The 14,552-nt window shown below is 46.5% G+C and overlaps 1 protein-coding gene across 1 annotated transcript; it reads right to left on the bottom strand.

Annotated features, from left to right (window-relative positions):
* Positions 1–428: 428 nt before the first annotated feature.
* Positions 429–5,921, bottom strand: LOC311223821 (neuronal PAS domain-containing protein 3-like; the record flags this gene model as incomplete). Its single annotated transcript, XM_084308586.1, is given in 3 exon segments — positions 429–1,856; positions 1,859–2,106; positions 5,900–5,921. Coding segments are annotated over 3 exon segments (1,698 nt in total).
* Positions 5,922–14,552: the final 8,631 nt, after the last annotated feature.

The following is a 14,552-nucleotide window of genomic DNA, read 5'->3' as shown; positions in this document are numbered from 1 at the left end:
AGGCAAAAAAGGAATTCTTTACAATAAAGAATAGTCAGTTTCATTTGTTTCAGAGAAAGAAATGTTGCTGATCGCAAGAAGAAGAAGAAGAAGAAGAAGGAGGAGGAGGAGGAGGAGGAGGAGGGAGCAAAGAAGGGGGGGAGAGAGATTGAGAAAGCAGGGGGAGGAGGAGGAAGAGAAGGAGAGAGAAAAAGACAGTACAGGGGACATGGTTGAGGGTCATTCATGTCGATATTACACAAGCTCAGTTGCTCAGATTCAAAGTGCTAGAATACATTTCATCAAACCTCTCCTCTCGCTAACACAGTCTCTACGCCGCGTCGATTTAAAGAGAGAGGGTAAGTAAGTAAGTAGTCTTTTTTTCTTCCCTTTTTTGACACAGTTGTTTTAGTTTCGTAACACAGTAATGCGGTCGTGAGTGTTTCGCGTTAGTCTTCCTTCCTCTCCAGAGTTTGCGCGGCGTGGATGCCGTTACTGTAGACCGGGAAGGGGTGGAGGGTGGAGAAAAGTCCCTCCGCCGCGGTGAACACGTTCCCCGCCGTGGGCATCTGCCCGCCCCCAGACAGGCCGCCATTCCCACCGCCGGTGATCGCCGCCGCCGAGCCCACGAACGGGCCGGCCGCCGCCGCCGCCGCCGACATATTCAACCGGTGGACGTGGTGGTAGAGCATCTCCATGGGCGTCTTGGGGTCCAGGCCGAACCCCGAGCCGTCCGCGAAGTTCATGGCGGCGGCGGCCGCGGCGTGTGCAGCGTTGGGCAGGAGGTTCCCCTGAGCCATGGCCAGCGTGACGTCGGCCGGCGCGTACCGGATGGTGCCGGTGGTGTAGACCCGCGGTGGTGCCGCCGCCGCGCTGCCGGCGGTGACGCGGTGGACCCGCGGAAGAACCAGGTTGCCGGCCTGCAGACGCTGCAGCGCCTCCAGGTCGCCTCCAGGGTACAGCAGGGAGGAGGAAGAGGTGGAGGAAGAAGAGGAAGAGGAGGAAGAGGAGGTGGCGGGAGGGCCTTGATGCTTGTCCCGCGGCGAGGCCGACAGGGGAGGGGAGAGGGGGTCGGACGAGGAGGCGTTGGACGGAGGCGCTAAGCTTGCGGCGCTGGAGGCCGAGGACGGCGCCGAGCTCCCGTTGTAAGGAGGCTTCCTCGCGCCGCCTCCTCCGTCGGTTCCGGGCGGGGTGAGGACGGAGTCGGGGATGGCCACCTGCAGCAGGGAGGCCCCCTGCGGGGAGGGGAAGGCGGCCGGCTTGGCCGTCATGCTGTACGGAGACTGGTTCCTGGAGATCTCTCTGTTGGGCGGGTAGTTCCAGATGCTGCTGTCGTTGTCGAAGTTGATGGGCTCAGACATCTCCGTCTTGATCTTCAGCACGGAGGCGGCGGCGGTGCCGGTCGGAGAGGCGGAGGAAGGGAGGAGGTGGGAGGAGGAGGCGCCTGTCACACCGTTGGAAGGATCGACCAGCGGCGCGTCGTCTCCCATGGCGACGGGGCTGGGTGTGGCGGAGGAGAGGCGGAGCCTCCTGCTTCGAGTTCCGTCCCACTTCTGCTTTTTCCTCCTCTTCCTCCTCTTCTGGTGTTTGCTGGCCGCCTGCGCCGCCACGTCGTTGTTGGCCACGTCGTTGTTGGCCACGTCGTTGGCGCTGTCGCAAGCCTTCGCGCTCCCGTCCTCGTCGTCTACATCGTCGTCGTCCTCCTCCTCTTCTTCCTCCTCCTCGGACGATGAAGATTGTGAGTTGTGCAGCTCGACCCCCCTCTCCCCCTCTCCGTAGTGTTCCACTTTAATGTGGAGGCCCCCCAGGCTCCCCAGTGCCCCTAACCCTCCCAACGCTGCCAACCTGCCCAGCCGACCTCCTTCCCCTCCCCCTCCCCCTCCCCCTCCCCCTCCTCCCCTGTTCCCTGCTTCTCTCCCTCCACGTCGGAAGGTTCCAGACTCTCGTCACTGTCCTGGCTCTCGGGATTGCTGGAGCTGTCGCCTTCTTCCTGGCGCCTCATTTCCTGTTCGGACGAAGACTGCGATTGGCCGGGCTGCTGCTGCCGCTTGCTGTCGGTGGTCTCCGGGCCCTCGCTGCGTTCTGATTGGTGGTTGGGCTTCCCCTCCAACTTGGCGTTCTCGTTGTCTGTTGGGAGAGAGAAAATTAGGTAAGATCCCGGGCAACACTATAATACAATATAATCATTGGATGATACAATATATTTATTTATTATGTGAATAATAATGGATATGTATTTATTATTGGTGAATAATGTTAGAGCCATTTATTTATTATTGGTGAATAATAATAACACATATTTATGTATTATTGGTGAATAATATTAGAGATATTTATGTATTATTGGTGAATAATAAGATATATTTATTTATTATTGGTAGTTAATGGCTCTGCAGTGATGCATGATCCCCATAATCAGACTGTTGCTCCTAAGTTTGTTGTTGTTGTTGTTGTTGTTGTTGTTGTTGTTGTTGTTGCCAAGCAACAACTCTCCAAGGCACACCAAATAATTGCCTCCCTCCTTTTTTGCCAGATACATTTTGATATCAGTTTTTCCAAGATCTTGAGTGTGGATTGTGTTACTAGTAGGGGTGTAACGATGCATCGATTAATCGAAATGCATCGATTCTAATGTGTTCGATTCGATGCATCGATTTGAATATGTTAGAATCGATTATAATCGAAAGTAATCGGAAATGTGTTAATGTTTTTTTTGTGTGTGTATTGTTTTTATTGACCTATAGTCCATTCATGCTGAGTGAATCAGTTCCCCCAGCCACATTTGTGTATTCACATTTTTGGGGGGGAATTAACTGATGGAAAATTAATGGAAAATTAATCGAAAATTAATGTAATCAAATCGTGGTCAAATGAAGAGATTTCATGATGCATTGAATCGTTGCCTGAAGAATCGTAATCGAATCAAATCGTTGTGAGGTCGCATCGTTACACCCCTGGTTACTAGTATAGAATAGAATAGAATAGAATAGAAATACTTTTATTATCCCGTGGGAAATTAGACGCTGCAAATCGCTCAACATTTAAACATTTAGACAGGACAGGTCACAAATTAGAATAATAACACAAATCAAATCAAGTTGCCTAGGATAAGAGTAGAGTAAAATAAAATAGGATAAAATTAAATGAAATGATATATACAGAAATAAATACAGTAAGAATATACTGAGCATACTGAGCATGGGGTAAACAATTTGATTATAATTATAATTTAAATCTAAATCTAACTAAATGAAATATGAAATATATATTCCAGTATTCAGTGTAACTAGGTGCAGTATGCTTTAGGTAGTGTATTGACCTCCTTGGGTTCCAATAAGACTTAGATTAATGTCTGGCAGCCGTCGCTGCCCCCTGTTGTGGAGCCTGGAGGCCGCTAGTCGCGGCCTCCTGCCACTATTATTGAGCTGCCGCTCTGTGCTCAGTGATGCAGTGAGGCACAGTGATGCATTATATAGTCTGATGGCTGTTGGAATGAAGGATTTCCTGTGCCGTTCAGTGCTGCATTTGGGTAGTGTGAGCCTAGCACTGAACATGCTCCTCCTGTCAGCCAAGTCTGTGTATAGTGGATGGGTGGGGTTTTCCCTGATGGCCTGGAGCTTAGCGAGGCTCCTCCTCTCCACCACCCTCGCTAGAGAGTCCAGCTCAACCCCAACCACGCTGCTGGCCTTCTTGACCAGCTTATCCAGCCTGGTTGTGTCCACTGCTCTCAGTCCGCTGCCCCAGCAGGTCACAGCGTACAAGAAGGCGCCCGCCACCACCGACTCATAAAACATCCTCAACATCCTTGTACAGACATTGAAGGATCTCAGCCTTCTGAGGAAGTAGAGTCGGCTCTGGCCCTTCTTGTATAGTGCTTCTGCATGTTTTGACCCGTTCAGTTTGTTGTCGATGTGCACACCGAGGTATTTGTACACCTCAACCATGTCCACATCAACTCCCCTGATGGAAACGGGGGTCACGGGTGCACTCCTCCTCCTCCCCAGCTCCACCACCAGTTCCTTGGTCTTCGCCACATTTAGCTGCAGGTGGTTTTTGTCGCACCATGTGACAAAGTCCACTACCAGTTCCCGGTATTCTCTCTCGTCACCGTCCTTTATACATCCCACTATCGCAGAGTCATCAGAAAACTTCTGAAGGTGGCAGGACTCTGACCGATAGTGGAAGTCGTTGGTGTAGACAGTGAAGAGGAAGGGAGAGAGGACTGTCCCCTGCGGGGCCCCGGTGTTGCTGACCAGTCTGTCTGACACACAGCTCCGTAGGCGCACGTACTGTGGTCTTCCCGACAGATAGTCCACAACCCAGGACACCAGGGGGGCCTCTACTTGCATCGCCTCCAACCTCTCACCCAGTAGCCCAGGCCTTATGGTATCGAAAGCACTGGAGAAGTCAAAGAACATGATTCTCACAGTGCTCCCCGGCTTGTCTAGGTGAGTGTAGGCTCGGTTCAGCAGGTAGATGACAGCATCCTCTACCCCCAGTCGGGGCTGGTAGGCGAACTGGAGTGGGTCTAGGTGGGGTTTGGTCACCGGGCGGAGTTGCAATTACAAGCTGACATTGGATGGTTATTAAAGGCACTGTAAGTGTTTTTGTAAGTGGTCTAAATGTTAAAACAATAGCTCTTACATTCCAACAGCCGTTACTGATATAGACAGAAGGTTTGGTCAGTATAACATGGGTTTCTCCCAGTCCCTCCGCTCTGCAGTAAACAAAAATACATTCTCTGGTATCCTGTTCTCTAGTCTATCCAATCAGGAGAGAAAACTCCACACTGCAAAAATGGTTGCCAAAAATAAGAAATAAAACCTTTTTTTTTTTGTTTTGTTTTTTTGTATTGATCTTTTCCCCCCTCCATTTTCCTCCGATTTTCTCCCATCCCAATGTTAGTCGTATGCCAATTCCCAATCCCCTTCCTGGTCGCTGCGCACTTACCCCCCACAGTCAGATCATCTGGGAGAGTGGAGGCTATCACGTGCTTCCTCCGACACACGTCCAGCCAATCAATCGCTTCTTTTCACCTGGCAGCGCGGATCCTCCCTGAGAGGGCGTAGCGTGTGGAAGGATCACACTATCCCCCTCACGTCCTATCCACGCTTAGCAGGCGCCCCGACCGAACTGTAGGAGTCGCTGTTTACAACGACCCGGACCCTCCCACCCTCTAATACAGCCAATTGTATTAGTGTGAACGGCCAGCCAAGCTGGTGACAACCCCGGAGCTGTGAGCTGGACTCGAACAGGCGAATCCAGCTCACAGCTCCGGGGTTGGTGACGAACGCAATCTCCGCTACGCCACCTAACCGCTCAACTTTTTTTTAGTTTTAAGCAAATATGTCCTTATATAATCTGACAGAAGAATTTGGCTTGGCACAAATTTGGATAAAGTGGGAACGGAATACCAGAACATGTATTTTCTGTTTACTGCTAAGGGACTGGGAGACCCATGTTACTTTAATTAAGGATCTAAAGGGACTGGGAGACCCATGTTACTTTAATTAAGGATCTAAAGGGACTGGGAGACCCATGTTACTTTAATTAAGGATCTAAAGGGACTGGGAGACCCATGTTACTTTAATTAAGGATCTAAAGGGACTGGGAGACCCATGTTACTTTAATTAAGGATCTAAAGGGACTGGGAGACCCATGTTACTTTAATTAAGGATCTAAAGGGACTGGGAGACCCATGTTACTTTAATTAAGGATCTAAAGGGACTGGGAGACCCATGTTACTTTAATTAAGGATCTAAAGGGACTGGGAGACCCATGTTACTTTAATTAAGGATCTAAATCGTCCAAAAAAGAGTGAGAGAGTGCTCAGTTTTAGGTCATGATGTCAGAGATTGCATGCATCCGCTGCATCAACACAAAAAGCAGTCCTTCCTAGATTAGTTCTAGCATGTGGTACCTGAAGAATCACTGGAGCGCATTAAGTGGCCGGTGTTCCAGAGCAGCCTAGATGATGTCAGGTGGTCATTTACAGAGTAGGGCTTTATAAATATACAGATACTAATATTTACAGAGTAGGGCTTTATAAATATACTGATAGCAATGATTACTGCGTATGGCTTTATAAATATACAGATACCAATGATTACTGAATAGGGCTTTATAACAGCTACTAATGATTACTGAGTAGGGCTTTATACATATACAGATACCAATGATTACTGAATAGGGCTTTATAAATAATACAGATACCAATGATTACTGAGTAGGGCTTTATAAATATACACATACCAATGATTAATGAGTAGGGCTTTACACATATACAGATACTAATGTTTACTGAGTAGGGCTTTATAAATATACACATACCAATGCTTACTGACCTGTCCGCCAGAGAAGCCCAACATCTATCAGTAATTGTGATGGTTCTAATAGTGTGGCCATTGTTGGGTTTGTCGTAGATGAAAAGATAAAACGGGTTTATCACAAGCAGCTGTTCACCTATCCCAATTCAGCTTTTACCCCCTGACCTCGTATGCCAACAGGGTTTGACTGTCGCTGTGGCAACCTGTTCTGTGGCATCCACCGGTACTCTGACAAGCACAACTGCCCATATGACTACAAGGCAGAGGCTGCTGCCAAGATCCGCAAAGAGAACCCTGTGGTGGTGGCCGATAAGATTCAGAGAATATAGAACCAACAACAATGACAAACACCTTTGACAAAGACTGGAGTATGGGTGGGAAACTTTCACATGAACTGGCATGAGTAAAAAAAGAAAAAAAAGGACTTGCATCTTACAATTACATCCTCGAGAAATGACCAGGAGAGAAGAGGAAAAAAAGAAAAGATCCTGTCTGAGGAAGATGCATGAATGATCACTTTTCTTGTTTGTTGATTCATTTGTTAGTTTGTTTTATCCAACCTTTTTCTGTGGTGTGTCTTTGTTCAGTCCTCTTTTATAATTTTTTTTGAGAATTTGTCTTATTAACACTTTCAGTGCCAGCAGGGCGCACACGATTTAGCGCTTGAGTGCCGGCGCTCTATTCAATGAGAGGGCGAGCACATTTGCGAACGCATAAACGATATCTTAAATTATGGCTGTGTCACTCATGACATTTTGAAAAACAATCGTTTTTGGAAACTTCCAGAAAAAAAATAGATTCTGCAGGAATCGCCCTTTAGTGGAATACACAAAACACGTTGTCATTTTTCGGCCTATTTATGAATCGTTTTCAAATAAACGCTAGATTATCGATAGTATATGTGTACTTATGCACGCTAGAGAAGCGGGCTGAAAAATCGATTATCCATTTCCTGATCAGCACACACACACACACGCACACACACACATATGGGACACGCTGACATATAGGTGAAAAAAACTGATTATCCCAAGACTGGTAAAATAGATTCCTTACCTCAGATCAGATGTTGTCCAAAAAGATTATTCCAATTCCTGATCGCCATTCCAAATATCGATCGTGTTTATTGATCCAACGCTGGGTACTGGAAACACATATTCCACGCTGTTCTGAGGCTCGGCAATGAATGCAATCGGCTCGGGTTACATGCCTGAAGTAAAATGTTTTTTTTCCCCATCCATTTCATTCAGTCCAATCCAATGGGTGCAATACCATCCGGAGAGACGATAGGGGGCGGTATTTTCCCTATTCGAGCTCAGAGATAGCCCCAATGGTAACGTGAGGCTAGATTGATGAAAAATAAATGGAAATCGCTAATAAAAAAAATAACGATTAAATAACGAGATTTCTCGTTGTTGGCACTCAACGCATGGCATATTTTGTACAACATGCCCAGAATGTTCCTGTTTGGATTTCACAGTTCTTGCTGTATATCTAATCTACTAATGGATTCCTAAATAACCAGGGTGGAATTATTGAAAGTGGAACTGCTGGACTATACCGTACATTATGTAAGTCATATTTCTCCGCTATAGTTTTCCCTATCCATCCAAAACTCATATAATCCGTTTTATTATGTTCCCAACAATCTTGTGTAATAGACTTAGTTGGATGTGAGCTATTATGACCTTGTACCCAGTAAGCTAACATAAGCTTTATTCTACGTATCCACAGTGGCTGTTCCCCAACTTCAACTTGTATTGCAGCTACTGGAGAAGTTTTAAATGCTCCACTACATATCCTAAGTCCTTGTGTTTGCTGCACATCCAACTTGTTAATAATAAATCCTGTTAAGCCGTAAGGTCCCCCAATTGGGGGACCCTGCTTTTCTTTATCATAAATCAATCAATAGAGACCGTATTAGATCCCCAATTATCATATCATGGGGTATCATTGGAAAGCCATACTCATTTGCTACAACCCTGTCCAAAAATGTTAGAAATCGCCAAATGATTGACGGAGCTAGAGCCCCCGGAGGTCGGGGGTGGTAATGTGTACTTTGGCACACGCCTCACATATCGGCATGTAACTCGAGAACCGATGAACGGATTTTGTCACCTGAAAGGGCAATTGACGGGACTTCCGCTATGAGAGCAGACGGATAGCACACAATGAGCGAAAAAACGGATAAATAAAGACCTGAAAAGAGATTAAAAATAAAGATGCACACGAGAAGTAAGGAGGAAACAACAAATGCGAAGGAGAGAGAAATGGAGGACTCACGAGAAGAGGAGAATTTGAAGGAACAGAGCCCCCGAAATGAAGGCGAGAAGAGGTGGAGGAAGGGGGAGGATCGGCTGAGGATCGGCTGAGACAGACACGGGAATGCCAGGATGGGCCGTGAGCATGCAGGCCGGAATATTGGCGACTATACAAATGAACACGGACACGATAAGGAACGATATTGGGAGGCTACGGGAGGAATTGAGGAAGGAACAGGAGGATTTCAGAGGTGAAATAAATACAGGACTCAAAGCGGTTGATGAGAAGATGGCGGAGCAGGGTAGGAGTGTAACCGCGCTTCAAATAAGAGTGGCGGAAGCAGAGGAATGGAACACAGAGATACACGAGGTATTAACGATAGCAATTCAACAACAAGAAAAGATGAAGACAAAGATGTCGGACATGGAGGGGAGATCACGGAGGAATAACATCAGGCTATGGGGATTGAAGGAAGGAGTCGAAGGGGAATCGATGGCCCTATATATGGAAACGCTTATCAAGAAGGAATTGAAAGAGACAGGACTGGATAAAATGGAGATACAGAGGGCTCACAGGGCGCTTGCTCCGAGACCACAAGCGGACAGACCCCCGAGAGCGGTGATTATTAACTTTCTGAGATTCGAGGTAAAGGAACTGGTACTTAGAACCGCGTGGAGCAAGAAAATAGAAATCGAGGGGAAAAGGCTGTCGTTTGACCACGACTACTCAACAGCGGTGGCAATAACACACCGGTCATACGCAGGGCTTAAGAGAACTCTTAAGGAAAGCGGAATAAAGTTCCAATCGCCCATGACCTCGCTATGGATTCACTGGAAGGAGGGGACCGTGACATACGCGATGGCACTGGAGGCGGCGAAGGAGATGAGATGGAGGGGGATGGAGGCAGCGGAGGAAGGAGACGGGAGGAACGAGATGGAGCAGACGCTGAGCCTGCAACGGAGATCGGAGAAGGCACGCGTGTGGACCAGGGTAGGCGACCGGGGTCCTGGAGCGGAGAAAGGAGGACCGGAGTGAACCGAGGCAGACCGAGGGCGGAGACAGACGAGGAGGCGAGAGATGGAGTTGGAGAGGAGAGGAGGCACGGGGAAACGAACGATGAGTACACACACAAAGAATAGAATAAGCAGCCCAGATAGAGACAATGTATAGGAACTGACGAAACATATACATGAACACACATTACAAACGCTGAAGAGATAAATAAGTAAGAAGATAATTAGACAGAGACACATGAAGCGAGGGCAAACCAACAGTGGCCAGTAGAGGGAGCCGTCGCTCCAGCGAAGGCCTAGGAGGGATGCCATAGAAGGGACACACAAACACAATGAGAAATGACAGGGTCGAACAGGCATGTCCCGGCTATAGACAATGCATAATGCCTACTGAAACACATACATAAACACACATTGCGAGTATCACAGATGGAAGTAATTAAGAAGATAAATGATAAATAAGCAGCACATAGGAAATAGGGGGGGGGGAATTAAAATTAAGAAAAAAATGTAAAATAAAAAAAAGAATATATGGGCGCACACAGAGGATACCACGCGTTAGACTGGGTGGAAGGAGGGGCAATGGACCGTGTGACTCACATTAAGAGAGACATAGGAGGTGGGGATCCTTGGACAGGAGGAAGGACATTTAGAGCACTTTGACCAGGAGCTCGTAAGCACTAAAAACAGCACGAATGCTGGACAATTATAGTGAGAAGATGGGGGCCAAGGCTTTAGGCCCCCACGCCGCTAGGAGGAGCCCTCTCACTAAGAGAGCAGTTACTCTTCACCCACAAGCAGGGGACAGGGGGGGACACAGGGAACCCTCGAACACCTTGGGAGCACTTTATGTAGAGTTTATGTTTTTCTTTTTTGTTAATTATGATGGGTATTTGGTAAAGCGGAGGCTACAACCAAAGGTAAAACTGTATGTGACATGGGGGGGACTGACAGACGAGCAAAGAAGAAAGATGACAAAGGTTAAAGGTATAAAAATGATGTTGTTGAACGTAAATGGAATGAATAATCCGATAAAGAGGAGTAAAGTGATGTTGAAGTGTAGAAAGGGTGAGATGCAAGTGGTATTTTTGCAGGAGACGCATCTTACAGCACAGGAACATGAGAAACTGAAAAGATTTGGATATGAGAATGCATATTATAGTTCCTTTAAACGGACCCTGAGGAGAGGAGTAGCCATATTAATCAAGAACACAGTAAAATTTGAATTGGTCAAAGAAGTAAGGGACAGGGAAGGGAGGTTTGTTCTGGTGAAGGGGAAAATGGAGGGTCAGATGGTTACGTTAGTGAATGTATATGCCCCCCCGGAGAGTGAGAGATGTTTATATGAGACCATTTATGACATGATAGCAATGGAATTGGAAGGGATATTGATATGTGCGGGGGATTTTAATGTGGTATTAAATCATGACACTACGAGTACTAGGAAAGGGAGACCACAAATCAGTAGGTATATGAATATACAGATGACAGAAATGGGAATTACAGACGTTTGGAGGGGGATGCACGCTTTGGACAGGGAATACACGCACTACTCACATCCACACGCGACATATGCGAGAATAGATTATTTTCTTATGACGACGGGGGACAGCTACAGGGTAAAGGAGAGCAGAATAGGGGTAGCGGACATATCGGACCACAGTGCGACATATCTGAGTAGATCTGGAGGGAAGACGGAGGAACACGATCTGGAGACTGAATGTGGGACTAATGAATAACAAGGAGGTGGTGAGTGAAATTAAGGAGGAGATAGCCAGATATAAGGAGAAAAATGACAACAGGGAGGTCGACCCGAACATTCTATGGGACACACTGAAGGTGGTGATAAGGGGAAAATTGATGGAGAAAGCAGCACTACTGAAGAGAGCCAGAATGAAGACATATCACAATCTGATAGGGAAGCTGAAGGATTTAGAGAGGAAGCACCAGATCTCAAAAGAACAGGAAACGCTTAGAAAAATCAAAGAAGTAAGGGCCAGGATAAATAGGGAATTATTGACGGAAATAGAAAAGAAAGCGAGGTTTATGAAACAGACGTACAGACGAGGGGGGACCAAAGGCGACTAGACTGTTAGCTAGGAGAATCAGGACCCAACAGAAGTTAAACACGATACACACAATAAGGGATACAAAGACTAACGAAATATTGAGAGACCCAGCTGAAATAGAGAGGACATTTAGAGATTACTATAAGACACTATACACACAGCCAATGGCAGCGGGAGAAGAGGAAATAGACGCTTTTCTGGAGAAGCTGGAGTTACCATCGATAGGGAGAGAACAGAATGAATAATTAAATAAAATAATTACAGAACGGGAACTGGAAGAGGCAATTAGTAGAGCAAAGAACAACAAATCTCCGGGGAGCGACGGATTCCCATCGGAATTCTACAAGACATTTAGAGTAGAATTAGCGCCCATGTTAGGAGCGGCATTCAGGCACACGATGGAAGAGGGCAAAATGCCTCCCTCATGGAAGGAAGCCATAATCACCACGATACCAAAAGAAGGGAAGGATAGAGAATTATGTAGTAGTTTCAGACCTGTGTCCATACTCAACGTGGATTATAAGATGTATACATCAATAATATCAAAGAGATTCGAGACGTTTATGCCAGACATTATAGATAAAGATCAGACTGGATTCATTAAAGGGAGACAGATGCAGGACAACGTGAGAAAGACGTTACACATAGTGGAGGAGATACAAAAGCAAGGTGGGAATGCGGTACTGATTAGCCTAGATGCAGAAAAGGCATTTGACAGTGTTAGATGGGTATTTTTATATAAGGCGCTAGAGAAATTCAGACTAAACGAGAGGGCAATGAAGACGATCAAGGCACTATATCAGGAGCCGACAGCGAGAATTAAGGTGAATGGCAGCCTGACGGATAGAATCAGATTGGAGAGGGCTACCAGACAGGGATGTTGTCTCTCGCCGACGCTCTTCGACGTTTTCATAGAACCACTGGCACAACTGATCAGACAGACCAAGGACATCAAGGGGGTAGAGATAAAGGGGACGGAACACAAATTAGGCCTATTTGCGGACGACGTGATAGTGTACATGAGACAACCAGATAAGAGCTTCCCGGCACTGATGGATCTACTGAAAGAATATGGCCACTACTCAGGATACAAACTGAACGTGACAACGACACAGACCTTAGCGTGGAACTATACTCCAACGACAGAAATTAGGGAGGAGTACGGGATAAGGTGGGACATGGACAAGATTAAATACCAAGGGGTGAACATTACGAGAGGGGTGGGGAAGTTGTTTGAGGCGAATTATACACAGATCAATCAGAACATCAAGAGAGACTTAGAGAGATGGACAGTAATGCCCTTGGACTTCAACTCAAGGATAGAGGTTATTAAGATGAACATACTATCAAGGTTACTATACCTGTTTCAGTCACTACCGATACAGATACCACAGAACCAATTCAGGGAGTGGGACAGACTGATATCAAGGTTCATATGGGCAGGGAGAAGACCACGGGTCAGATATAAAACACTGCAACTACCGAAGGAAAAGGGGGGAATGGCAGTACCCAGCCTACAAGACTATTATTATGCAGCACAGCTGAGAGCAGTGACGTGCTGGTGCAAGGACAACTATGAGGCCAGATGGAAAGACATTGAAAAAGAAGGGGGGGGATACAAAGTTCAGGTTCTGGTAGGGGATAGGGAACTATTCAAGGAAAAAGAGGAACTGTTAGATTCAATCACCAAGTGCACCTTGATTATATGGAACAGAGTAGTAAAAGCACACAAATTGGGGAAGCAGTCAGGGGTTCTGAGATGGGTAGCACATGACAAGAGGCTCGAACCAGGGAGGGTGGACCATGGATTCAGAAGGTGGGAAAGGGGTGGGGCAACAGCGATATGCAAAATGATCTAAATTCATGCTATATTATGTTATTATGTTATTTGATACTATCTTGTCTAGCACAGTCTCTGGAGCGTAACAGTAAGAAGCATTTTGTATGAAAGTATTCTGTACTTCTGTATGACAACTATTAAAGAACTTGAGAAGGGGGAAATGCAGACCCTACAAAAATTAAAGGAGAAATTTGGACTAGAAAACGGACCACTTCAGATATCTACAGATTAGAGATTACTATAACAAAGAAATAAGAGGGGACAAGGACGAAGAACAGAATGGAATAATCAGGATGATAGTAAGGGCGTACGAAGGAGGGAAAGGAAGGGTAATATCAGCACTGTACCGGGCTATAATGGCCAGCAAGGGACACACGACCGACTATATAAGGGAGAAACGGGAGAGAGAACTAGAGATGGGAATAACAGAGAAGGAATGGGATAACATATGCGAGGTGCAGCACTCAACAACAGGATCAAGGGTATGGAAGGAATTTGGATGGAAAAACATAATCAGGTTCTTTATAACCCCGGAGTTGAAGGGAAAGTATGCACCAACACAAAGGGCATGCTGGAGGATGTGGGAAGGAGGGGGCAAATCACACGCATGTATTATGGGGATGTCAGAAGCTGAAGGGGTATTGGGAGGAGATAGGGGAGGCAATAACCAGAATAATAGGATACGGGTTACCCCAAACGGGACTGGTGCTATACTTAGGGGACCTGACGCACGAGGGTATACAAGGGGGGGACAAATATTTAATAAAGATAATGCTGATATCGACCAGAAAAGCAATAACGAGACTGTGGTACAAGGAAGATCCACCAACAATAGCACAATGGGTAGGAATAGTAGAGGAGATACAGGATATGGAGAGGATAACACACATGCTGAGGCTACAGGAGGAGAAATTTGAGGAAAGATGGGGAAAGTGGGAGGATTATAAGGGGCACGAGAACTACATCACAGAGGAAGAAACAAATGCAACACAAGAGGGCGAAGGGTAAAGGAGGAAAGAGGTTCAAGGAGGGTCTCTGAGCCCATGTCGCACATTTTTGCTTT

This window comes from Notolepis coatsorum, assembly GCF_963971535.1.
Source record: "Notolepis coatsorum genome assembly, chromosome: 2".
Classification (NCBI taxonomy): domain Eukaryota; kingdom Metazoa; phylum Chordata; class Actinopteri; order Aulopiformes; family Paralepididae; genus Notolepis; species Notolepis coatsorum.
This window is presented reverse-complemented; position numbering and strand designations above follow the sequence as displayed.